A 26305-nucleotide genomic window follows, 5' to 3' on the forward strand; every position below is an offset into this window, starting at 1 on the left:
TTAAAGGGGCACTCCATCAATAATACACAAGGTGGGCCACTAAATCACTGAAGTGCTCCTGTAAAGTGAAAAAAATAAATATATTTGTTAGCTTTTTCATGTAACGGTAGCTGTTCTTGCAAAATCCCTTTCTCCTGAAACGCTGTATTGTCGATTCAACTGCAATGAATAATTACTTCATCATGAACTCGTCCCCTCACAACCCCTGCTGCCCTGCCATGTGGTCACGTTCCACCAGAAACTCTCGCCTACCTTCAGCTGTACAATCCAATCATGTCATCTTAAGTGGTTTTCACAGTCAGGGGTGTGTGTGTGCGTGCGTGCGTGTGCTGGTCGGTAGGGGCGTTTGGCAACCTACACTCCAACCCCCACCTCCACATGTCAATAATTCATTTACTTCTCTTGAAGGGAGGGTGACGGGAGGTGAAGTGGCTGCACGGGGGGCACCTCCACCCTCATGTAACATTTAAAGTGGGGGAGTCACACAAATTAAGATGCACACACATGAACTGATCTGGACCCCTGGCAGCAGATTGTGTTGCCAGACGTTTTAGAAAGAGAAAAACTTGCTTTATGTTCCTTCTTTTTGTCACAGCTGTTAGGAAACATCATCCATCAGCCAAAGTGGGTGAATATTAGTGGTTAAAACTTGCACTTTTTTGTCATATGAAAGTAGCTTGTTATAAAAAAAAAAGGGCCATTGTGGGGGGGGGGACAACATGTAAAATGTAAAAATCAGCAAACAGTAGTCTAGCTAGTTAAGGCTAGCTCGTGAGATAGCCTAAATTAAAACTAATTTACCCTCTTTTTCCTATTTCCTTTGATAGAAAAATCAATTATCTACATTTTTTACTTTAATGTACAATGAGAAAATGATTAGGAATCAGCCTAAAAAGGCAGAAAATAATCAATTAACAACTTATATCTGTTACACCTTTCAAACTTCTTACCTTTTTTAATAGTTGGCGAGTTTTAATCTTAATTTTTAGACTTTTTTTAATCCATGAAAATACATCAGTTTTATTTTACTTTATTTTATTACACTGTTAGTGTAGTCTTAGTTTGCTGGAACACTAACTTACAAATAATGTATTAATTTTGCATTCAGTATTGCCCCTGACTGAAATTTATATCTGCACATGGTCACATGTTTAAACCCCAGTGTGTTCAAGAAGGCAATGAGCTGACAGACTGAAATAGTTCTGTCTGCTTTGAATGTTCATGGGTTGAGGTTGGTGAGATTTCACACAGGTAACTATACTGAGGAGAATGGCATGGTATTTTTATTTTATTTTCAATATCAAACCAGGTCAAAGTCATTGAGAAAACTCGAGCAGGGTCATACAGAAAGCACTGTCTGACAACTTTAGAGGTATAATCCTTAAGATTTTGACAACACAAAAGCCTGTTTTCTGCATTGTCTTTTCAATTATACACATTAACTTTAGTAATTCTGTGGTTTTCAGTGTTAGTGGCGGGGTCCGCCATTCAAATGGCCTTCACACACAGGAGGGAGTTACAGGAACAGCACTATTCTGCTATTATTTTGCAGAAACATTAGTCAGGCTTTTCAAATGTTAGTACTTACTTTAATATAAACTGTATTAGTCCTTTGGTACATTAACCATCAACCCTCAGTGTATTGACCCCGTCGTTTTACTTTGATGTCCTCTCTGCTGTCACGCTGACTGTCTAACCCCGCCTTCTCGGGGCGCACAGGGACAACGAACCAAACAGACTGGGGGAGTAGCGGCAGCAGCAGCAGCAGCAGGAGGAGGAGGAGGAGGAGATCTTCAACTTGGGCTCCGGAGCCGGTGCTCCTCCTGGTGCGGTGCAGTCTCAGCTCTCCACCGGACCGGTATGTGCTACCCGCGGCGGAGGAAGTGAGCCGACCGAAAGAGAAAGATGCAGGCGGAGGACATGGAGGTACCTATCATTAATAACCTTAACGATAACGGCGACAGACAGAGGCCGAAAGGAAAAGATGTGTTCAAGGATCCGCAGAAGGAGTCGGAGGTAAATCGGAGAGGTGTTTGTGTACAGTCGGCTACCACAGCTTGTGACCCAGGAGCGCACTGGAGTTTGTGTGTGTGTGTGTGTGTGTGTGTGTGTGTGTGTGTGTGTGTGTGTGTGTGTGTTGTTGCCGGGGAGCTTTCAGACCAGCTCAGTGTCCTTCCCATGCAGTCCGTCGCTGTCTTGGCTGGAAAGCGTGCATGCATGCAGACAGGCAGGCAGGCAGGCAGGCAGGCAGACACCGAGGGGTTATTTTGGCAACCGGCTCCTATAAATAACCCAGCAGTAATCCTACAGTGGTGAAATGCAGGTGGTGAAATGTGACTGCTGCTGTCAGGACCACACCACCACCACCACACATGTCCCAGTATTATGGTCAGTTAACACTGGGGTTGTGGATTCATTCAGTCATTCATAATCGACATTGGCTTGTGTCCTTCAGTTATTTGACTAACATTTAATTTAGTAGTCTGCTGATTTTAAACTAATTCATCTTGTATCTTATCAATAGCAGACTTGGGCAGGTAAAGTCTTCACAAAGGCAAAATCAAGCTGCAGCCCTGCACTTAAGCATATGTTTTTAACAGCATGCTTGAATTATATCAGCAACTAACTATTCTTTTCATTACTGATTCATCTGCAGTTCTCCAGATCCACCCCTTAATCATTTTGTCTGTACCATGATGGAGAATAGGGAAAAATGCCCTAATCTCTCAGAGCCCACTCATTTTATGAGAGCAGCAGTCAAAATGTCAAATACTTGCTGGTTTTAGCCTCTCGGACGGGCTCATTTGGGGCATTTTTGGCTTCCAGACAGTTTATTGAGAAAATGCTCGATTGATTGATTTCCTTTTATCCAATCAAAGAGGCTGAGATCCATAGATCCAGTCGAAGCAGTGAGTGTCCTCTGCTTTTCTGTGTTCAGTCAGACGACGCTTCTCTCAGTGTCGTGTAGCTATAATTCACCCCCTCATGAAAAAATTAGAAGATGGGTGTTCATCCCTGCCTTGCTCAGCCCCAGACACAGTGCAGAAGTTAAGCAGTCAAAGCTGACCTCCAGGACAAAATCCAGTCCACAGCACCCTTGACATGGGTGTGTTTTTTGTCTGGGCACATTAAATGGTTTTTGAGGGAATTGGAGCATGTTCATCTCACGGCCGTTGGATTCTGGGTTGTTTATGCTTGCAGGGGGGGTGGGGGGGTGGGGTGGAATGAGATGAAAGCACTTAACGTCAGCGCCATGTGTTGATGTTGATGCTCCCTGGCCACTGCTCGAAAACTGGTCTGTCTGTTGAGTTAACCTCAAATGTGATTCATCCATGTATGTAAATTGCCCGTCGTTGGCGCTGGGCAGAGCAGCCATCTCTTGTCTATGTGGCATATGTTGGTAGGAGCGGGGGTGGCCTGCCTTGACACCGTGCCCAGTATTTGCACACCGATGTGCTGCAGAGTGTGGGAGCACAGAAGCGGCGCTGGCTCGGAGCGAGGACGGCTTTCGTTATCAGCTGGCGGCAGAGGGGGGAGACTGGAGGGAGTGATGGAGAGGGAGACTGGGTGAGAAAATGAAGGAGGAGAGAGATGCAGCAGAGAGGGGGAGAGGCAGGGTTGTCTCTGTTGATGCTCACAGGGATTAAAGAAACATCTCAGAGGGGTTTGGAAAGAGAGGCCGCTTCATTTTCAGTCCCTGAGCGCCAGCGGGCTCTTACACCAGATGGGTGGCGGCGGAGGCAGCTCGTTCAATCAATCAATTAACCTAAAAGTAACTGACAACAACTTTAATTACCGTGTGATCATGTTCAAGGCATTTATCAAGCAAAATGTTGTCTGGTGCGGGCTTCTCACATGCAAGTTGCAAATTGATTATCTTTGGGTTGTGGTCTGGTGGTTGGACAAAACAGGCAATCTGAGGACAAGTTGATTGATTGATAGAATAAGTGGCTGATCAATCAATAGAAAAAGTTGCACCCTCATATGTCATTAAGCTGCTGGTTGAACAGTTTCTTCGCGATGAATGGGACGCGGCCGCGCTGTGGCAGCAGTGGATGAATGCTTCTGTTGGAGTGTCCGCCTGCAGCACAGATGATATCACACAACAAGCCTGTAACAGCTACTGTTTATCTCAGGTCGGTCCTCCTAGGAAGGCACAGGCAGGTCACCTGATGAAAGTGGGCGTTTTAATGGAGTTTGCTCTTAAAGCTTCACATCACTGACCCGAACTTGGCCTTGATTGCACACTATGAAAAGATTTACAGCGAGTTTAATCTCACGGTGATTCTCAGAGCTTCTTGCAGATTGTAAAAGGGAAAGTGAGGCAGCAACCGGTCACATCGTTGTGGGTAATTTTGTTGAATCATCCGTGCTCCCCAGTGGATCTCATTTCCTGCTTTCCAAGTGTAGCAGTGACATCAAATCTCATTGCTCTGGCTCGGTGTCATAAACAAATCGGCCGGCTGACGTCCCGTATTTTCCAGTTCACGCTGACTTGGATGCGGCAGGTATTTATAGGAGACGGTTACATGACGGCACGCAGCAAACCAGGCTGACTCAGAACACGTCTTTATTTACAGTCCTGGCCCTGGGGCAGTTTTCACAGGGTTAAACACATCTAACACTCGCAGCTCGGAGACTTCCAGTGCTACCAGGAGGGTTAGTTTTCATTCTCATTAACTTAAAATTAGTCTCTAATCATCGCTGGAGGGAAATTTCATTGGTCCACATCCCCCACCTGACAGATAAAGAGATAAAAACTACAATGTTCAAATCTAGATCATGAAACTGTATGCTATTGTCAAGCCTGAACCGTTCACCTCCCTGATAAGCTGTGACCTTGTAGACTATCTGTGTCTTATTGTAACTTCTTGTGTTCTGCCTGTTTGAGCTTGTCTGCAGTGCTTTCAGCTAAACGCTAATGTCAGCGTGCTCACAGTGACAATGCGAACACGCTCAGCAGGTATAATGTTTACCATATTCACCTCATCTTAGTTTGGCGTGATAGCATGTTAACATTTGCTACTTAGCATTGAACACACAGTACAGCCGGGGCTGATGGGAATGCCATGAGCTTATGGTCATGAGTCAGTAGGTCAATGTCTGCAGGATTTCATGGCAGCCCAGCCAATGGCTGTTAGTATGTCGTTTGGGATCAAAGTGCTGTCCATTGCTATCCCTAAACACCAAGAATCTCTCAGTCATCAGTCATGTGGTGATCATGGCCATGTTTCACTTTACATATCAGGATAATGTAATCATACATAAACCCGTGACCACTAAGCTGAGCAGTAATTGAAATGTTTCCCAGACTGTTAGTCCAGAAATACAGACCGTCACCAAGATGCTTTTCCAACCTGAAGGCCTTTTCGCTGTGCAGTCTTACTGACGTTGTGGCTGTATGTACTGTTTCAACGCCGATCTGAGCCACTGTGTGAGCATGTCTCGTACTAAATGTGTGTTTGCAGGTGAATGTGGATCACATGCTTCTCACTGGGTTTAGAGGAATCCATCAAATGCCACTTTATCATCAAGCTTAATGCACCTTTTTGTCTTTTTTCATGAGGAGGTGATATTTTGGACATAAGTTTGAAGGATTTCATGTAGGCAGTGAGTGTGTTCATAGAAACTTAACGTGTGCAGTCTGTACAGCAGGCACGTGCTAATCACGGGGTGAAGCTAAAGTCAGAGCCAGGAGAGACCCTCGGATTTATGTGGATGTGGATATGGCAGCTAATCTGCTGTGAACCAAAGCCCGCGTTGTTCCCCTCTTTTTTCCTCACTTCAGTTTATTGCTCCACCCGAGCATCCGGATGGGCTGCTTTGTTACCCGTTAACTGTTCAGTCAGGTTGATCAAAGCAGTCGTTGTGTGCGTGTGCCCGTCTGGAATTGTGAGCAGCTCTGAATTAGAGGATCGGAGAGCCAAAATGTAAATGATTAATCAATGCTGCCTGGAGACTGAGCATCCAATCAAAACTCATAAAATACACATGATGAGGAAAAACTGTGAACGAGCCTGAGGTGTGTGCGTGGGTGGTGTGTGGAGTGTGCACGTGCGTGACCGTAAATGGAGTACAGAGTAGGGGTAGGTGTTGCAGAAATGTGAATAGCCTCCAGTATGTTTGAGTGTCTGTTTGCATGTGGGCATCAGGACATCTGTGATCAGCTGTGTTCATATTGTGATGTGTAGCCTCATGTGTGTTTTGTTCTTCACAGAGCTCCATGGAGTCTCCCAACCTGGAGTTTGAGTATGGAGACACAGACACACTGACTGCTGAGCTTTCAGGTAAGCGACTAAACTCGCAAGAGCGCCACAATTTACTGCAAAATGAGTAGAAAATAAACCTTTACGTCCCTGATAATTACAGTCGTGCTGCATTCAGTGCACTTACTCTTTTTTAGACTGACATGATTTTAATTAAATGCAGTTGATGCACTAAGCTGGTATGATAATACATTTATAGAGATAAATTTCATAAAAAAAAAACCCAGAAGATGAATTTTAATGACTTTGACGCTCCCCTGGCTTTTTTCTGTAGCGCCCGATATTTCAATGTATGACCAAATATCTGCATAGCTAATGGCAATCCCATCAGCCTAACCCTAACCCTAGCAAATGTTTGCATGCTAACATGCGAAATTAAACTTTAACATAGTTGATGCTACATCAAGCATTGTAGCATCAGCATGTAAGCACTGTTTTTGTGAGGATGCTGGCGTTAGCATGTAGCTAAAAGCACAGCTGTGCTTCCATACAGGCTCACAGAGATGCTGGTAAACCTGGTTTGCACACAACTCTGTTCTTTTTGTGCTTTCAGTAGCTTTTGTCCAATCCTTGCTTCATGTCAAACTTGCAGCTAAAATTATGAATGGTTGTTATGTGTGACACAAGATTTCACCCCCAGAATCCCTGCAGTCGTACCTCTGGTTCTACTTAGCATACAGACTACAATGTGCTATTGATTGGGAAAATAATTCATCTGCGTTCCTCGGGTTCAGCTGTTTTATGTTACAGCATTGTTCATTAAAACAAGAATAAGTTGACATTCTGCTGAAGGCACAGAACAAAATCTTGTGGTCCTGACATGTTTTCCAGGCACAGGACACATTGGGTGAGTAATGTTCTGAGTAATCATAAACCCTGTGATTATACATTCAAAACTGTCTGAATTGTTCCAGGATCTGTGTATCTTGTAACAGCTCATGTATGACCTGCAGCTTAGTTTATGAATGCCAAAAGATGCATAAAAGACAGAATTCAACAATGCTAATAGGTTGTTTTCTGATTGTACTTTAAATTTATTTCAAGTGTGTATATAAGATTCCTCTCCAACACCAACTTTTGTTCCCAGATCAAGGTGACGTGCAGGGAAACGCTGTTTAAGAGCATTGATTAAAAGTCAAAACGATGGCCCTCTGGGTAGACGGCAAGCAGCAGCTGATTTGCCAAGAGTGTTAGTCACATTGGCAAACAAGCACAAACAGACAGACAGTCCCAGCGACAGCTCCTCGGGGTCGAGGGATGACAACTGCTCTCAGAACAGGAGGAGACGCAAGGCAACGTGACGAATCGTTAGACTGTGCGTGAAGCAGATGAGGAGACTGAAGTTTGTCTGCTTTGTTTTTGTCGGGTAGTGCAGTTTACCTGTCCCCATTTTTTTTATTAATTCATTTGTTTGACCTATAAAACATCAGAGAATTGCGAAAATACCAAGAAACCAGCAAATCCTCATACAGAGGAAGCTGCAACCAGTGTCTTCATTGATTAATGGGTTCGCAAAATAGTTGCTGACTAATTTTCGGTCCACTTCTCATTTCAGCTCTAATTCTGTTGCGCTTCTGTCCACAGAGCTCTACAGTTACACAGAGGAGCCAGAGTTTGCCCTGAACAGAGACTACTTTGAGGAGGACTTCAGGAGCCATGGTACTGTGTGTGTGTGTGTGTGTGTGTGTGTGTGTGTGTGATAGGGAGGGAAATTGTAGGGTTTATTAAATGGTTGTGGATAAGCTTTTTGAACGTCTCTCAGTGTGTTTAGATTACCTGCAGGATGCCAGTGGCTCACAGGTGGAGAGAGGTGAAACTGAGCTGCACGTACCGTGTTTGAGACGCAACATGGGGTCACAAGAAAGCACAAAGGAGCTCACAGCCAGTGGACTGGAGCTGCTGCCTTGTGTTGCTACTGTTTATCGCACAGACCTTGATGGCTCCTTCAATGGTGCAACTGCTGTTGACTGACAGATCCTTTTGTGCAGCTCTGAATGTCCCCGCTGGCTCCAGTTTAGCGCTTGATAACAGCATCCATGAGCGAGATGGCGAAGGTTAACAAAACAAAATGTTCGTGATGCAGTACAAACACGATAAAATGTGTGCTGAAGGTAATTTGAAAGTGAGAGGACTAAATGGATAAATTGAAGGCGTATTCACGCTACAGTGGCTGCCTTAAAACTCAGTTCAGCTCAGTGCAACACGAGCCAGCGCTGCTCTGCAGAGTTCTGCTGTGTTTTTTTTTTTTTAATCCGACCTGTGTGAGGTGAGGGTGATCAAAGCTCTGCTCTTTTAAGCTGTTCAAAGAATGAATATCCCCACAGATACAGATGGGAGGGCCTGATCCTGTTCATGTGATTAATGTTTGGTTTCCAAGAACAAGGCGGCTTTTCCAACATGAATTATCGTCAGTCTGACAAGAGGTCATGTGTAAATACAACGTTTGTACACCTGATATTCTTAATCACGCCTCGTCTTGTGTGGAATTTGGTGCAATTTTCCGTTATTTAGTGCATTTGGTTGCAAGACGCCGTAAAGATCTCAAGTGACTGTGGCACACACGATAGAGAAAAGAGGGAGGCGAGCTTCGACCTCTTTATCTGTCACCTCCTCTTCAGGATGAGTGGTAATGAATAGCAGGATTAGATGAGAGCCTCTTTGGCTGCTGTTTTACAGAGATAGAGCACAGAGCTGCCTCTCTGCATCACAGTTCTCTCATTAGCGTGTGTGTATGTGTGTGTGTTCAGTAAGCAATGTATGTTAGCTGAGAAGATGGTTTCCTGTTTGACTTGTGCTCTTTGTTTGTGCGTCTGTCAGGGCCACTGACAGTTTGCTCATCAGTGTTTTTCCACCATCACCCATAAATTCCCAACCCTAATCACTGTGATTATCACGGCACATGTAATTTAAGATCTTCGCCGAAGAAAAGCACAGTTTTTGAGGACAGTGCTCGAGTAGACGGTGCAAGTCAGAGACTCTTAAGTAGAAGAAGATCTAAGCTCTGCTGATCATTATGATGTTATGCTTCTTAATGCCTAATACTGTCTGCATAATCAGGTGGAGAGTCTAAGAATAGAGGACTTAACACTATGGGAAAAATAGGCTTGAGTCCTTGCCAAGAAAGGCGTACATTTCTTTTAGTGTTGTATTTTACGTGGTAGTTTGAGATCTGCTTTAGGTCAGACTCAGTTTATGCTAGTCTTAATAGTATTGCTTTATTGTATATACATAAACTGTGACTCCGTTAATTACTACTCTGTATGCTTCAACGTAGCTTTCAGCTATTTCCAGAGCTGATGCGGCGGGCCTGAGGATAGTTTTAAAATCTGGTGACAGATCAAAGCAGAAGTCAGTGTCTATATTTAAACACACACTGTAACGAGATTGCTGTGAACACTGTGAAAGATTGTAGCATAAGAGCACTTCTCAGAAAAGAGGCTATACCCCGAATGACTTCATGTAACGGATCCCTAATCTGCAGAAGATGTAGACTTGAAGTCAGCTCGGAAAGTTTACTTTATGTATTGCGGTGTTGCTCTGGAGAACATTACAGTACATGATACACTTTGGTGTAAATAAAGTATTTAAACAAGAAGATAACGAGTTCAGTGACTAACAGAAAAGATAATGAGTATGATAAGTACAGTCAGCAAACAAGTCTGACAATACAGTAAGCTAACAAGCATGATAGCTACAGAAAGCCATAACTGCCCATCAGTCACTTTAACTAAACCGTATGAGCATTTGAACCTTTCTCTCTCTCTCCTCATGTTTCCCGTCATCTTTTAATAATGAAAAAATGGCCAACGCTTAATGTGGACACATATTATCGAGGCTGAGACTGACTTGTCTGAGGCAGAGGAGGAACATGTGTGTTGTCGTGTCCTTCCCGCAGCTCGAGGCAGGAGGTGGATCGAGCTGACGGCGGAGGAGCAGAGGGCGTATGTGATGAGGCTGCTGGATGCGCTGGAGGTGACGGACAGAGACAAGAGGCTGAAGGTGGCCCGGGCCATCCTCTACCTGGCTCAGGGTGCGTAGGCCCAGCACATTAAAACCAGCAGTAGACCTTATTCAATGCAGAAAAAGGAAAAAGCATCGGTGTTACTTATATAATTAATGATGGCTCCCGTCTATTCACGTTCTTTTGTTAGCCGTGACAGTGAGCCAGCATGCACAATACCAGAAGTAAAAGGAATTCAGCCATCATTAATCTAATTATTTGCACCTGTGCTTTCTGCAGTGACATGTCACTGTGTCTTTTGTGTGTAAAACCCACGCACTGTGAGATTGTAGCAGTCTGTGACCACATACTTTTTATTTACCTCTGAAGGTCATCAGATACAGCCTTTCTCAGAAGGTGTGAATACACACACGGTAATAGGCCGTCCTTGCTCCTAATGTACTTGTCGGTACAACATACAGTGGCACTAATGTGAAATTATATTAGCTAAAGTATGCTTTTGTGAGGAATAGCACACCTTTCACATATAATATGATGCACAAGTAATACAAACCAAACAGACAAAACATAATGTGCATTACTAACACATATAACACATTGAAAACAATCTAACAAAACACCCCTCGTGCCTTTTTCTGCAGGAGTGTTCGATGAGTGTGACACAGAGGTGGATGTGCTCCACTGGTCCAGACACAATGTCTTTCTGCTCTACGACATGGGCATCTTCACGGCACTGCTGGAGCTGCTGAGCATGGAGATAGAGTGAGTGGAACACACCGAATGTGCCCTTTCACCTTGGATTTCTGCGGTGAGATGACAGACCTGCTGCTCATGTTTACAATAGAGAGTAAGAGAAAGTGACATGAAGGGCAAGCAACGCCATTGAAATAGACCGTGCAGTTGAGCCCTCAGAGACCTGCAAAACAGTCCTCACATCTTTTTAGAGTTTGCTTCCCCCTTGAGCGAGGGCCTGCGGCAATACAGGAAGGGAGGGGGCCGTGTTTGTCAGATAAAGGAAATCTTTATCTTTGAAATCTGGAGGTCTTTCATAGGCAGCAGGGTGGGCTAATGGTTGTCGTATTAACTGAAAAGTCACAGGTTCAAGTCCTCAAAGAGCCGATATTTCTTTCTCGCTTACAACCTCAAAATTCTCTCAGTTTCCTGCCATGTTTGAAGCTCCGGTCCCTCAGCACGTCCACTTGTTTGTTCCCTCCCAAATCCTCCATCTCCTCTTCACGGTTGGAGGAGCGAGAGGAGGTTTGTGGGCATAGAAAGACATTAAGAGAGAGACTGAAATGCAGGAGTACAGAAAAGACGCCGCCTGTGATCCGCGCCTCAAACCCCCCCCGATGAGGACACAGTGTGGCAGCGGCTCCTTCAGCTCATCTTTGTTGCTGCTGGTCTCGGTCTCACTTGGGATCCAGCGCTTCTTTGTTGTTACATAAGCTGCTCTCAGGCATCATGGCACAGTCTGGCCTATCACCATGCTGCACGGCAAAGCAGTGTAAGCAAGCCAATCATGCAAACGCACACATGGTGTTTTGGAAGGCACGGCTGGTTGTGCAAAAAGCACGAAGGCACCACAGTGGAAATGAGAGTCTGGTCGTGTGAGATTAAAACTCTGCATCATTATATCCTCATGATCATTTATATTCTCATCCATGTTATAACTGATTGTATACGTGCACAGAACGGCTCTTCTTTTTCAAATAAAACACTCAAACGCTGCAATTCCTTACTTGTGTTTTTTGTATCTGCAGTAATAACCAGGCGTGCAGCAGTGCAGTGAGGAAGCCTGCCATCTCTCTTGCAGACAGCACAGAGCTCAGGTAGTAAGCAGTATAACCACATCACTCACAGGCTGCTCTGCATTCTCCTCACTTCACAGAAGCAAGAATACGTGCAAAAATATTTGAATTTTACGTCTTCAGCCTTGCTCAGTGTTATTCATGCTTCCCTTTCTGTCGTCCGGCCGCAAGCGCGCACACCTAATCAGCAAAATTTAACTGTACTCTGTGTCCCTTTCCCTCACATTTCATTTCAATCTCTGCCTCTGCTTAATGGGATTGATTTTTGAACACAACACCCCTCTGCACAAACACACACACACACATACACACATGCATTCCCCTGTTGAACACTTACAGATAATTACAGACTAAAGCTGTAGATTTGCACCTAATTGCTGCTCCAAAATTGAAAAGCATTATAGTCATTTTAAACAGAGTGCAAGGCTTTGTTGAGCGAACAAAGCATTTAATGCACAAAACACTGCCTGACTTACATCAGGTAATTATGAATAGATGGTGCATTATCCCGACGGAGCACAGAAATCACTTCCTCTCATACTTCTATTCACAAGCAGATTGCATGAAATCATCCTCTGCTCCTTGCACTTGCCCTTTGTTACTCATCATTTTTTCCATTAATGTTTTAGGTACAAGTTAAATGTCTACTACACACACACACACACACACACACACACACACACACACACACACACACATACACACACACACATATGGTCAAGCTAAGTCCTGTGTGTTTCTTTTCCTTGCAGAGTGCTGCTGAGCATCATGTACCTGATGGTGGAGACGATTCGAGTTCAAACAGAGGACGACAGACCTGAGTGGAGAGCAGCCAGAGAGGCCTTCAAGAATGAGCTAGGTGTGTGTGTTTGTGTTTGTGTGTGTGTGTTTGTGTGTGTGCAAGTACAGGGCACCATTGCTGAAACATGTATGGTTGCAGTGGAACAAGTAGTCTATTTTTAGAAATGTATATTCCTTTGATCTAACCACATTTTGTGTAAGTTTACTTGCACAGTTGAAAAAAACAGTGCTTTCAAGCATCCAAGCCAAAAACACTGGCTTTGACCTTTGACCCCTCAGGTGCACCTCTGTACAATGGAGAACCCTTCGCCCTGCTCCTCTTCACCATGGTGACCAAGTTCTGCAGCATGAACGCCCCTCACTTCCCTATGAAGAAAGTACTACTGCTGCTCTGGAAGACGATACTGGTGAGCGCCACCACACGCTGACACGTAATGCACAGAACTCTATTCCTGCATCATCGTTTTTTTAATTTGCTTATGGGGCCATAATGAGAGCTTTGCATATTTGTGCCAACAGGCTGTGAATCTCTGTGTTTCTCATCTTGCAGTTCACGTTGGGCGGTTTCGAGGAGCTCCAGGAGATGAAGGTGCGGGGCCGGGAGCGTCTGAACCTGCCCCCGCTGCCAGAGGACAGCATCAAGGTGGTCAGGGCCATGAGGGCAGCCTCGCCTCCAGCCTCTGCCATGGAGCTCATCGAACAGCAGCAGCAGCAGAAGAGAGGCCGCCGCAGCCGCAGGGTACACAAGCCCCAACCCCCAACACACTCAGAGCGTATTAATAGTGTGGCATGGATAAAACCTGTATTATTTTACAGTCACGCTTTATGTTTGCCTCACACAGAAGAGCCTTTCTTCAAATACACACACCCATTTAAACAAGGGGACGTAAATGCAACATTTTAGTATGAAATCATTGAAAACAAGGAGTGCAGATGCCACATATTTAAGGTCTTCACTGTATTTTTATAGCTAAGAAAGAACACACGCTGACCAATGCACTTGGTAGTGCCAGTTTTGTGCGAGCTCTTCATCTTCCTCAGTAACATTCGGGGATGGGGGAGTGTGTTTGTGTCTCAGACTGTTTTTTCCATTATTTACCTTTGTACTGTTGAACAGCTTCACCTGTTTGTAGTGAATTGATCCTATAGAATTCCCTCTGTGGCTCACCCTCTAACTCTTGCTGGGTCAGGTTTTCCCAAAAGTTCTTCAGTGCCAACATCACTGTCGTAAGCCAGCGATGCCACAGATGATATTGGTGCTGGGACGGCTTTGAGAATTCCACGCCCGTTGTTTTTAGTAGAGCTTTGACTGGACAGGCTCTCTCTCTCTCTAATTACCCTCTGGTGTCTCATTGCCCCTCTTCCTTGTGTTCCCACAGAGTGCCTTTGTTGATAGCTTGGAAGGAGACAGTCCCTTTCCCAAGAAGCAGGTCTTTACCCACCAATTCCCTCTTTTTCCTTCTGCATTTTTCTCTCTGCATTGAGCTGGACTTTTAGCACTCCTCTCCCAGATCCCCGCCACCTTCTTTTCTCTCACTTCTTTTCATCTTTTCTTCTCTTCTCCTGTCATTTACCCTCATCTAATCATGTGAGGATGCACCAAAACTGAAAAAGCAATAGTTAATAAATAAAAGTTAGTAAATCTCTACTGTCTTATGAAAGAAATCAAAATATTCAAAGTGGTTTCGGTGCAGTCCTGCTCCTGCCTCATTTCCAATACTTAAAGGAATTATTTAGCAGTTGGGAAATACACATCTTTTCATTTTTGCCGAGAGTTAGATGAGAAGGTGGATGCTGCATTTGTGTCTTAAAGCTAAATATGAGGCTACAGCAAGCAGCTAGTTAGCTTAGCTTAGCTTAGCATAAAGACTGAGAACAGGGGGAAACAGCTAGCGCGGCCCTGTCCAAAGTTACAAAAAATAACTTGTTTGGTCTGGACAAAAAAACAACAGTTTGTGATTTTACAGGCACAGGAACTAGTTGTTGTCCAGGGCAGTTACTTCCTGAAGTCTTCCCTGGTTGCACACACGTGAGATTGGTACTGATCTCCTCATCTAACGCTCTCTTGGAACTCAGATGACCGCATTTCCCAAAATGCTGAACTGTTCCTTTAATTTAATCATTCTCACCTGCATGTTTTCTTCCATTTCGTTTTTTCACCGTTTCCTTTCGTTTCCTATTTTTCTCTTCCCTTTACTTCTGCTTATTCCCCTTTTATACTTTCTATTTAAATTTCTCATCCATTCATGCCTATTTTCTCCATCTTATGCCCTTAATTCTTCCCACCTTCCTTTTCCTCCTTATATTTCTCCTCTTTCCCTTGATCTTCCTGCTCCTCACCTTCCTCCCTGTCCTCCCAATCTCCTCTCCTCCTTCCTTCCCTTGCTTAATCCACCATTTTCATCCCCTTCCTCACATCCAGCAACACCTCATACTCTCCCTCTTCTCTTCTCCTCACCCTAATTCTCTCTCCTCTTCCTCCTCTCTCCTCCTCCTCCTCCTCCTCCTCCTCCACTGTTGCCTGCTCAGTACAGGGGGGGCGGGGTTTGAGAGACAGGGCTGACTTGCTGGCTGTTGTCATTGGTGCTGGAGCAGTCACTATCCACTGTCCCATAAAGACAGTCACAACAGACATTACTGTAGTAGCATCTCCCCTGTAGTTTCCATCACATTGCTACCAGGTTTGTCACCTTGCACTGTAGACTCTGGACTAGGGGTCAATGTCATGAAAATGCATTCATTGAGGAGGTGATTTGAGATCTTTCCTCTTCTGTAGGTGCTGTATTTGGGTTTCATCTGATCTCTCTCTTAAATGGATGTCATTGAAAGCAGTTGTCCCCTAACCCCGACAGCAGAACACTAGCTTTACCTCCCACATAGCAGTGAATGGCTTCTCCATAGAGAATGGCTCACAACACGGTTTCACCTCTTCCTCCCTCCCGCCCTCCTTCCCACCATACACTCACTGTACTCCTCACGTAGTCTGGCGTTGGTACTACCACTGGCGCGCCATACATCCACTGCACTAGCTCAACTAATGTCCAGAACGCTGACTCATGCCTGATGCTTGCACTGTTTCCACGGTCATTCATCGGAGAAACTGTTTGAAGTGTGTGTGTGAATGTGTGTTTCGCTCTTGAACTGAAATGGGTCTGTGTGTAGATAAGAGCTCCATGTAGAGTCTTAGCCTTATTGGGCCTTGCTTGCATTTTCCTGTATCTTTTGAAGCGCAGATGTGTGGTAAGTTAAATCAGAAACGTTGCTTGCGGTTGCTGTGGAAAGCCGTCGTGTTAAAGGTGTTAAACTACAACTTTTAGATTTGTTTTTTGTACTGAATAAACAAATTAGATATCACCTTTTTTCAGCTAATGAAGCTAACCATCTCCTGGCTTTAGCCTCATTTTTGATGACAGTGGTATCAATCTTCTCATCACACTCTCTGCAAGTAAAGAGAATAAGCAGTTCTGCAGGATGCATTCACAATGCAAACCTTAATGCTTCCTTTTGATCTATCCCCTTAACAGAAATTTTAGGTTATTATTTGTTAGGCTGCTCACAGTATATTTTCAATGAGGTCAATATCTGTCAGAAACACCTCTGTCAGCAGCTTGTAATGCTTTGTCTGCAGCAAACTCACCTTATCTGGTCCCCTGAGACTAAAGCTGCAGTCTGAATGTCAATTGTGTGCACTGTGCAGGGAGGTATCAGATACTGTATATATAATGCACTGCAAAATATAATAATGCAGAGTAGATGAAAACACCAGTATTGCATATTGGCCGTAACTCAAAATGAAATCAGTAGTCTCCTTTAACTTGACCTTTTCAGAATAAAGGACATTAGCGTGGCTAAAATAGTAAATTTATTATGGCTGCACCTTTCCATCAGATGGAAATCTCATCTGCATTTCCTGCAACTTTGTGATATATTTGGTTGTTTTTGGAAAATGAAAAGGGTTGGAACAATGAATAGCATGTGTTTGCTTGTTTAAAGGTAATATACACTACGTGGTGGATTTGAGGTATTTCTCAGTTTTAATTGCGCCTCGGTGTGTGTTTATAGGTCTCGTGACTCTTGACCTCCCAGTGCAGCTGACCGCCTGTCCTCTCTCTCCCTCTCAGCCCCTGGTGAAGCAGGACAGCCTGGACACCTACAACGAGCGGGACCCATTCAAGAACGACGACGCAAGGGACGAGGAGGAGGACCCCGAGGACACAGACAGCGGCATCGAGGGCGAGGTGGACCCCCTGGACCGCGACGTCATCATCCAGCCACCGCCTCCGCCACCTCCTCTCAGACCTCCCACAGAAAGGGTCAACTTCCCCAAGGGCCTTCCCTGGGCCCCTAAAGTCAGGTTAATTGCCCCGTTTTATTCTTTTTTAACAGTCTGAAATAAATACCCATTCACTGGAAAAAATATTTGCACTTTTTAGAGTGTTAACGATTCAAAGCTGCACTCGTGTGCATGTTCTCAAAGTTTGAAAAGTGCCTTAAAGTGCCCTCTCACAGTTCTGTTTCTGCTCTTCTTCAGGATAAATTACACTGATTATATCCACACGCAATCCTTAAACTCAGGGAGGAAGTGTTAACACAGATCATGCACCCAAAATGGCATTAAAAACAGCTTCAGTGAGACCTTTCTATGAAAAATAATACTGCCACTCATTGCTTTACTTGCTCATAATGTCAGATTTTTAAAGCACTTAGCTCTCATCCCACTGAATAAAACCTCCAAATGACGGCTGGCCACCTGCCATTTTGACCACTAGAGTAGAGAAACTTCCCTCCCACAGCCAGGACTTTACACCATTTGGCTGGCAGCTGCTGTCAGTTTCCCACCCTGATTCTATGCCACCATTTGAGGAGTTAAAAAACAAAATTAGAAAACTCTCCCTCGCTTTTCTCTCCTCGCTATCATCTAGCAATACGCTCTCCATCTGTGTATTCCAGGCGGTAGCATGTGTGTCTTCCCAGGGTGCTGCCTCTGCTTTGGGTACATGAATAATGCATCCGAGAGAGGACACAAACACGTCATAGCACTGCGTTTGTCATGTATTCGTCATCAGAAAACCTATATTCAACACACAGGGCTGATATATTACCAATCAGTGGGAGGCTCTGAACCCTTCACACACACACACACACACACACACACACACACACACAGAGCAGCAGTGTGACTGATGGGATTGGAGGAAGCTAATGCAGTGTGCTGCGCTCTTGTACTTGTTTGCGTAGGTGTGTTCACACATGTGAGTGTTCCTCAGAAAAAATGGCTGTTTAGTTGCTGGTTCACATGCAGCATTGTGGCGGCAGGTGTTCTCTCTCTCTCCAAAATCTGACTGGAGTCTGTGTGTGTGTGTGTGTGTGTGTGTGTGTGTGTGTGTGTGTGTGTTTGTGTGTGTACGTACAGGGAGAAAGACATCGAGCACTTCCTTGAGACCAGTAGGAACAAGTTCATCGGTTTTACTCTGGGGAAGTAGGTATTTCATCTGAGACAGTAAAATATTCTGAACATTGTCTTTTTTCAGTTGGTGTAATGATGTTTACTGTTTTGTAGTGACATAGAGACCCTGGTGGGCTTGCCCAGACCCATCCATGAGAGTGTGAAGACTCTTAAACAGGTGAGAGGGGAAGTCATGCAGCATCTTATTCTCAGGCCTTTTTCTGTCATCTTTCCCAAATGCCCAGTTTCTTTTTCCTTTGATTTGGCTCATCGTGGCCGCAGTGTTCCCCAATCAATACTCCCTTGCTGGCATCGACATCCCGCTTAAAAATCCATACTTTCTGTTTAAACAAGCCGAGTAGTGTACTTACACAGAGAAATATCCCTTTGGGTGTCAGTTAGCAATGCTAATTAACTCTTCAAACACCTTTATTTATTTCACAAGCAAGGATGGAGCGAGGTTCACCACTTTGTGAACACATGATTGTTTAAAGACATCACAACATGGACTCATTCTGTTACATTTTGCATAACGTCCCAGCTTTTTGGAATCTGGGTTGTCTAAAATCTGTGTTATATTGATTTGTTCTCATCTCCAGCACAAATATGTGTCCATCGCTGAGGTCCAGATCAAACGGGAGGAGGAGCTGCAGCAGTGTCCACTGACCCTGGTCAGTAATGTCACCGTGACTTGACATAGATGTGGTTTAAAGCTACATGGATAAATAAAGTGAATATTCGATGTGGTGAATATTTAGTCAAACTTCCTGAAATGTGAGTGTTGTGAGTATACAGTGGTTTTATGTGTGTAGGGCGAGGAGGAGGTGGAGGAGACACCAACGGAGATGCTGTACCTGGGCATGCTTCCCAACCTCTCCCAGTACGTGGTGAGTGGCTCGTCCTGCACATCTGATTGCTGTTATTGGCCCTGGATTCACATTATTTTGCTCCTGAATGTGTTTCTGTTTGGCTTAAAATTGTGTAGCCAGCTAATGATGTGAGCACACAGTCATTATCCAGCAGTCTTAGAGTCACATTTTACCTGTTCCACAACAAAACAGAGACCTCAAACAGGGCCAGGGATAATATGTTGTTGTTTCCTGGGACAGATTGCCCTCCTGAAGCTGCTGCTGGCTGCAGCTCCAACGTCCAAAGCCAAAACTGACTCCATTAACATCTTGGCTGATGTGCTCCCCGAGGAGATGCCGTAAGTAGAAAGACTGCTGCAGTTTGGCTATTTGATTCTAATGGTGCTTTTTATGCATCTGCAGACATCTAGAGGCTCATTTAGATCAGGCAGTTGAGGATAAAATATTCTTGCATGTTGTCAAATGTCAACACTATTCACAACTATTTGTTGAGCTCCAATAAAGGGATCGAACAGGAAAAATAAACTCTGTGAGGAGCACAATCTTTTCACATAACTTCGTCTCTTTCTATTCATCAGCAGGGACTTTTCCTGTCATGTTTAGGTTGATGGAATACTGTTGAAAATCCTCTTGTTCTGTGCTGTTTTTGCTCTGCAGTATGGCCCAGTTTTAGACTAGCTGACACTTAACCAGAGCTGACAGACTGTTTCCTGCTGAGAACAGAATAAAAACCACCCAAGTTAAAAAAATTCCCAAACCCGTCTGACATTTTCATGGCTCCAATCTCTACCTTTGAAGCTTTCTTTGATGCCGGACACTTCTCAGTTTCAGTTAGCCGCCTCTCTCTGGAACGTCCCCCGATGCATCATCAACACATTAGTCAGACTGTTTTCAAAGCAGAGTGAACAGTTTGTCTCTTAATGGTTATGTTTTTCTTTTATTGAGACAAAGCTGCATTATTATTATCACTGGACCTGAAGGCCTTACAGTTTGTGTGTGTGTGTGTGTGTGTGTGTGTCCTGCAGTATCACAGTCCTTCAGAGCATGAAGCTGGGAATTGACGTGAACCGTCACAAGGAAATTATCGTCAAGGCCATCTCTGCTCTGCTGCTGCTGCTCCTCAAGCACTTCAAACTCAACCATGTTTATCAGGTTGCACAAACACAAACACCTCCAGTCCTCCCTCCCACAGGCGCCTCACATCATCATCTTTCTCTCCTCTAATGTAGCACTAAGCTAGCACACACATACAGTGTCCATGCGCCTCCCCCCCGCCGTGCTTACCTCCACTGCCCTCCACCTGATTATCCAGTCAAGCGTGCAATAACTTTCCTCCTATCATCCTCCTCTACACCCCCATCTTTGGACCTCCACCCTCCCCTCGCACCTCACAACCTCATGCCTCAGCCTGTCACTCTCACAGTCGGTCTATTCGTCTCAGTGAAGACAGAGAACAGATTGAAAGCGAGCATCTGGTCTAAAATCTGCTCTTTTTGCTTTATTTCTACGATCAGTTGCAATTTGCTTCACTCGTATTTCACAGGGATATTTTCTGCTGCTGGGACAGTCCATTCCTTCACACTCTGGCTGCTCTGTAGATTCATAGTTGTAGCGCCCTCTGCTGCAACAAAAGCAGATTACATGCAGACAGATTAACAGCTGCAGTGGGACGTCAGCTCGATTACACTTGTACATTATTTGACAACCACACAAGCTGCATTTTAAGAACCGTTTTTAAGGACAAACTTATTAAATCCTTCATTGAAGAAACATTAAAATATAGCACATTTTAATCAGCCGCTGTCAATAACATACTGAAATATGAGCTCATGATTCAGCAGGGGAATTGCTTCTGTTTTTAATCATAGTAAAGCTTCTTGGATGAGGTGACGGATTTGTACAGCTGCTGCATGAGACCAAAAATCCCCTGAACCCTGACCTTATCCCCACACAGGAAACTCATCAATGATACAGGATTATTGGCTACAGGATTATATTTTTTTTCCCTTCTATTCTTTTCTGAGACATGGATTTTTCCCAGTTTCCCTCGCAGGGTTTCATGAAATGTCCTTTATCTCACCCAGAAAGCACCACAAAAGAAGAACTGTAACATCATCAGAGACATTCATAAGAGTTAGATTTTAAGGCGATGCTGTTTTCCAGACTCAGACTCTCTAACTATTCAACGCTGCCGCCTCCTCTTTCCCTGCAGTTCGAGATAGTCTCCCAGCACCTGGTGTTTGCCAACTGTATCCCACTCATCCTCAAGTTCTTCAATCAGAACATCATGTCCTACATCAGTGCCAAAAACAGGTAGGATCCCTCTGCCTGACTCTGTCCTCTCACAGAAAGCACTGCAATCGTGGCGAGCTTGCTTTGGCACACAAGACCCAGGAAAACTGTATGTCCAGTTTCAGTATTCTGTACTGTACCTTTAAAAATGTGCTCAGTGTTTGAGGACCCGCTGGTAAGACAGGTAACCAAGTATTATGGGCAGGTTGTGCAGATGGCATCACAGCAGCAATGCAATGACAGCAGATTCAGGTGTGAAAGAAAAACTGTGTTATTGTATACCCGTGTGTGTTTTCATTGCAGCATATGTGTGCTGGACTTTCCCCACTGCGTGGTCCACGAGATGCCTGAGCTCACAGCCGAGAGCCTGGTGAGTGGGAACGCTGACAACGTGACGTCTGATTGATCCTCGCTGGATGAAGGTCAGCGAGGAAAGAAGCCTTCCAGGCGTCATAGTGACCTTTGTGTGGTCTGTGTGTGTGTGTGTGTTGCTTTAGGAGGCAGGAGACAGCAACCAGTTCTGCTGGAGAAACCTGTTTTCTTGTATCAATCTGCTGAGAATATTGAACAAGCTGACCAAGTGGAAACACTCCAGGACAATGGTGAGTAATTGTGGAAGAGTGGAACTTTCCACCGGCTTGACTCTAACACCCGTCCATCCCGATGTATCTGACAAATCATATTCAATCAGCAAGCTTTTAAAATTTGCATTTCTATTTTAAAGTTTAATGCTTAATACTGAACTGAATGTATTAATGAACTGGATGCATGACTAGATCTGCCATCTGTGTATCCCATCAGCATATGAGTGCACACTGAAGGACCCAGCAGGGCAATGGGCCCTTGGATGTGCCAAGGAAATATAAAAATAAATTGTCCTGTTATGGGCTGGTGCACATCCATCAGCACAGAACGGCCATTTTCATCATGATACTGCGCAACAACAGTTAAATTATCAATATAGGCAATATGAAGAGCAAATGTCAGTGATTTGTCTCTTGCTGTCAGGATGGGTGTTTTTACAGGCTGTGAGCAAGGCTTCCATAAGGTCTTATTCCAGCCATGGATGGATGTTTTGCCTGCAGTGGTAGAAGACATGCACAGCTTGCTCAAATGTGCTCCTCTGGTCAATTTCGTTCCCCTTTTCAGATGCTGGTGGTGTTCAAGTCGGCCCCTATCCTGAAGAGAGCTCTGAAGGTGAAGCAGGCCATGATGCAGCTCTATGTTCTCAAGCTGCTCAAGATCCAGACCAAGTACCTGGGCCGCCAGTGGAGGAAGAGCAACATGAAGACCATGTCGGCCATCTACCAGAAGGTCCGCCACAGGCTCAATGACGACTGGGCCTACGGAAACGGTAATTCAACTGTTCATTACGTGCTTGAGTTTTTGCATTTTTTCAAACAGCATCTCAGTTAGTACAGATGAGATGATTTATGGTGATAAAACAAGTGTATTCTCACATCAAAAACTTATCAGATGTAGCCTTAATTAAAAGTCAAAGACACTCACGTTAGATTGGCTCCTCTCCAGTGCTCGGAACACACACTGACACACACTTATTCATCATTCTCCTGGACTCATTTGACCTCTCAGATCTTCATAAATGAAGTGGTCTTGGAGATAATTAGTCCCAGCAGTCCTCCTCTGCCCTCACACAGAGCTGATTCATAGACTGCAGCATAAAGAACACATTTACCCATCGTGACATTTCAGGTTAATAAATACAAATTATAGAATTAATGGTAGATGCATACGTGTGTGTGCATGTATGTGTAATACAATGCTCCACCAGTCACCGGCGAACAGTCTGGATTGTGTTGCCATGGCAACAGCAAAAGGGGGACTTTTCAGGGTCACCATCCCTTGTGGGAGAGCAAGTGATCTGTCACCATGAGCGTTAGAGAGAGATGAAAGAATAAGGAGGGGAAGTGGTAGCAAATGGAAACAAAGGTGTGTGTGTGTGTGTGTGTGTGTGTGTGTGTGTGTGTGTGTGTGTGAACATTCATTAAAAGAGATCGATTAAGCACCCTCTCCTCTGTCCCCGCGTCCCAGATATTGATGCGCGGCCCTGGGACTTCCAGGCAGAGGAGTGCGCCCTGCGGGAGAGCATCGAGAAGTTTAACAGCCGCCGCTACGACAAGAACAAGAACGGGGACTTCACGCCCGTGGACAACTGCCTGCAGAGCGTGCTGGGCCAGCGCGTGGAGCTGCCTGAGGACTTCCACTACAGCTACGAGATGTGGCTGGAGAGAGAGGTCTTCTCCCAGCCCATCCAGTGGGAGGGGCTGCTGCAGAATCCGTGACGGAGGGGGAGGGAGAACGTTGGGGGCGGTGGAGAGATCACATACGAGCCTGTCGGAGTAGTTTTAGGGTGTGTTAGTAGTGCAAAAAAGGAGCCTGAGGAGAGGAGGAGGAAACGGTGCATCAGTGATGGAGCGATGGGGGGAGGGTGAAGATGAAGGAGCTGGAGATGGAGGAGCCTCTGCCTGTCCGGTAATAGAAGAAGATGGAAGATGAAGGGTGAAATGGAGCAAATTGGACGAGAAATGGAGCTTCCTACTGTGAGCTCGCCCAAAAATAGATGGCGCACACACACACACACTCACACACACACACACTTGACGCTAAGATGTGCCTATGACTACTGTGAACGCACAAGGACTGAACAGGCAGGACCAGAGGTAGCAGTTTAGAAGAAACCGCTGTAGCAGGAGACTGTTTTTGCCAGTTAAACTGCCCCCCTCCCGTGTCACGTGACAAAAGCATCTTCACCACTTTGTCAATTTCTATGTCCTCCTTTTTAAAATGTTGGTGCTTTTTCGAGTCCTTAGTGATGTTTTCCTATTTATTTGTATCAATGCGTGTGGGTTTAAGATTTTACGATTATTTTTTTGAACGAAGATGTAAATTTCAATGATTTCTAACAAGTGTATGTTTTTTTTAATTATTTTAACACAAAGCCTGCTGTCGGTATCGGGTTGTAGTTTGTCAGTGATGGATTTGAAAGGTTTTTTTTAATGTATTTCCTGGAAAAAAAGGCCTTCTGGAAGCAAACCACAGGGTCATTTTTGATAGTCCAAATGTAGAAGTGGGAGCCATTCATACATATGGCTTCATGATCTCATGTAATATGTCACCAAAAAAGAAATATACCAGCTGTAAGTATGGGTATGGGTTTGTTTGTGAGTGTAAAAAGAATGTGTGTGCAGAAAGGAAAAAAAAATGAAAATGGACAAATGTGGAGAAGATGGTTTGTAGTGAGAAACAATAATAATCTGGAGGAAATGTATCCTGTTTGTTCACTTGTAGAAGTAGAAAGTAATAGAACATGAATCTTTGCTATTCAAGGTATCTTCCAAATCTGTAAATCACTGATGTCATTACAGGATTTGTTCATGTTCACATACAGAACCTTGAAGTCCCATTATGGCTCCATGGAAACAGGTGAGGTGGTTAACCAGATGTTCAGTTACCAGATCAGCCGGTTAAGTTTTAATTTAAGTCTTTTTTCTGTCAATACCTAAAATATGGTTTGAAATCCTTCCCAGAAAGCATAAATCTCTTTTCGTGCCACTTGTCAAAGTTTCCTCTGACTGTAGAGTGGGCTCATTGTTGCCCCTTGTGGCCGTTGTGGGGAAAACACCTACAAGTGCTGCTGAAAAGAATTTCAGAATAAAACTAACCCGTTGTTTTGCTGATGTACGTCTCTGTTAACCACCCCGTCGGCTTTTCTGTGGAACCATCTGGGGCTAATAGACCCTCAGCAGTGATCAGAGTGATGGGAATTCTGTTAAAGGTTAAGCTAGATAATTGCGGCCCCCTGCTTCAACCTGCTGACTCCCTCTGTCTGCCCAGCAACAGCACAATAGGTAAACCGCTGAGCCCCCCGGTGGAGGCCTTGGTGAGCACTTTGCCACCCTTGCTTGGAAGAACACAGCTGTCACAAAAATGGTGCTGTTTTTTTTTCTAGTTCGTCTTCGCTGTACCTTATTCGGGCCTTCACGTCCGACTACCTGAGCGGGACTCCAGAGCGGCGAGCTCTGAAGTTTTCCTGGAAATGTCTGAAGCACAGAAAACAAAAAGCATGGTCTCGTTTTTTAATCTCATATCAGTCTTGCTCGGTTCAGATAATCTACTCGCCTCTGGGGTCGAGAGCAGTCATGTGTGATGTTTGTACAGAACGATCATTTTGACAGTCTCTGTGCAAATGTGCATGGCCACCGTACCTGTTCACGTTTAAATATGATATGTTGAATGGCTATTTTGTCTAATGATGTTTCCAGCACAATTAGAAGTGTACTTTTTCCTCTCACAGTGTTCTGCATTACAAGGAATTTATTTTTCTTCTTCAGGAAGGTGAAATCTAAAAAAAATATATAATATTGTATACTTATAGATTCTCAGGTTTATGGAGACAATATATTAAAAAGGTTTTAAAAGCTTCCTTGCCATCATCTAGCTCACTACCTGTAGAGATGAATACACGTTTATGATCACACTCTTGTACTAACGTAACACCTGAAGCACTAAACACTGCACAGGCTGCACATCTTCACTCAGCACAATAACTCATGCGTAACATTTCAAGTTCAGGATGGGTTTTGGTTTTTTTTTTGTATCTTGTGCCAAATTTGAGTGCCATTTTCATTGTTGCCTTCATGATCATATTTTCATTCAAGTCAAAGCTGAAGGTTTGCAATACAAAAAAATGTTATTTTCTACCTGAAAATTGTACAATCAATGAAAATAGCTGTTTCCTGTATCCGGTACAGTATTTTATTGTAAGTGTTTAGCGTTATATGGATGTTACAACAGTATAATGTGTTTTTGTTACACACGTTTCCATATCTGTATAGTCTACT

The 26305-nt window shown here is 44.4% G+C and overlaps 1 protein-coding gene across 4 annotated transcripts; it reads left to right on the forward strand.

The window, feature by feature from the left end:
- The first annotated feature begins 1718 nt into the window (after positions 1–1718).
- Positions 1719–26275, forward strand: strip2 (striatin interacting protein 2). Of its 4 annotated transcripts, none has more exons than XM_076721902.1 (22): positions 1752–2016; positions 6218–6287; positions 7851–7925; positions 10162–10296; positions 10869–10989; positions 11988–12056; positions 12788–12894; positions 13116–13243; positions 13387–13575; positions 14216–14266; positions 16958–17190; positions 18250–18315; positions 18397–18460; positions 18882–18953; positions 19095–19169; positions 19392–19489; positions 20177–20303; positions 21364–21464; positions 21747–21813; positions 21941–22045; positions 22593–22797; positions 23496–26275. In XM_076721902.1, the coding sequence occupies exons 1-22, from the start codon at positions 1906–1908 to the stop codon at positions 23744–23746; spliced, it is 2520 nt and encodes an 839-aa protein (XP_076578017.1). In that variant the 5' UTR covers positions 1752–1905; the 3' UTR covers positions 23747–26275. The 4 variants fall into 4 exon arrangements, with proteins under 4 accessions (XP_076578018.1, XP_076578020.1, XP_076578017.1 ...); XM_076721904.1 differs by having other exon boundaries at positions 1763–1926; XM_076721903.1 differs by lacking the exon at positions 14216–14266 and having other exon boundaries at positions 1719–2016.
- The last annotated feature ends 30 nt before the right edge of the window (positions 26276–26305 follow it).

This window comes from Chaetodon auriga, chromosome 22 (genome assembly GCF_051107435.1).
Source record: "Chaetodon auriga isolate fChaAug3 chromosome 22, fChaAug3.hap1, whole genome shotgun sequence".
Lineage (NCBI taxonomy): Eukaryota > Metazoa > Chordata > Actinopteri > Chaetodontiformes > Chaetodontidae > Chaetodon > Chaetodon auriga.

Coding starts and splice junctions, on each gene's coding strand:
- strip2 (XM_076721902.1), top strand. CDS start 1,906: ATGCAGGCGGAGGACATGGAGGTACCTATCATTAATAACCTTAACGAT. Junction 21,814..21,940: donor AGCTCACAGCCGAGAGCCTG/GTGAGTGGGAAC, acceptor GTGTTGCTTTAG/GAGGCAGGAGACAGCAACCA. Junction 22,046..22,592: donor GGAAACACTCCAGGACAATG/GTGAGTAATTGT, acceptor TCCCCTTTTCAG/ATGCTGGTGGTGTTCAAGTC.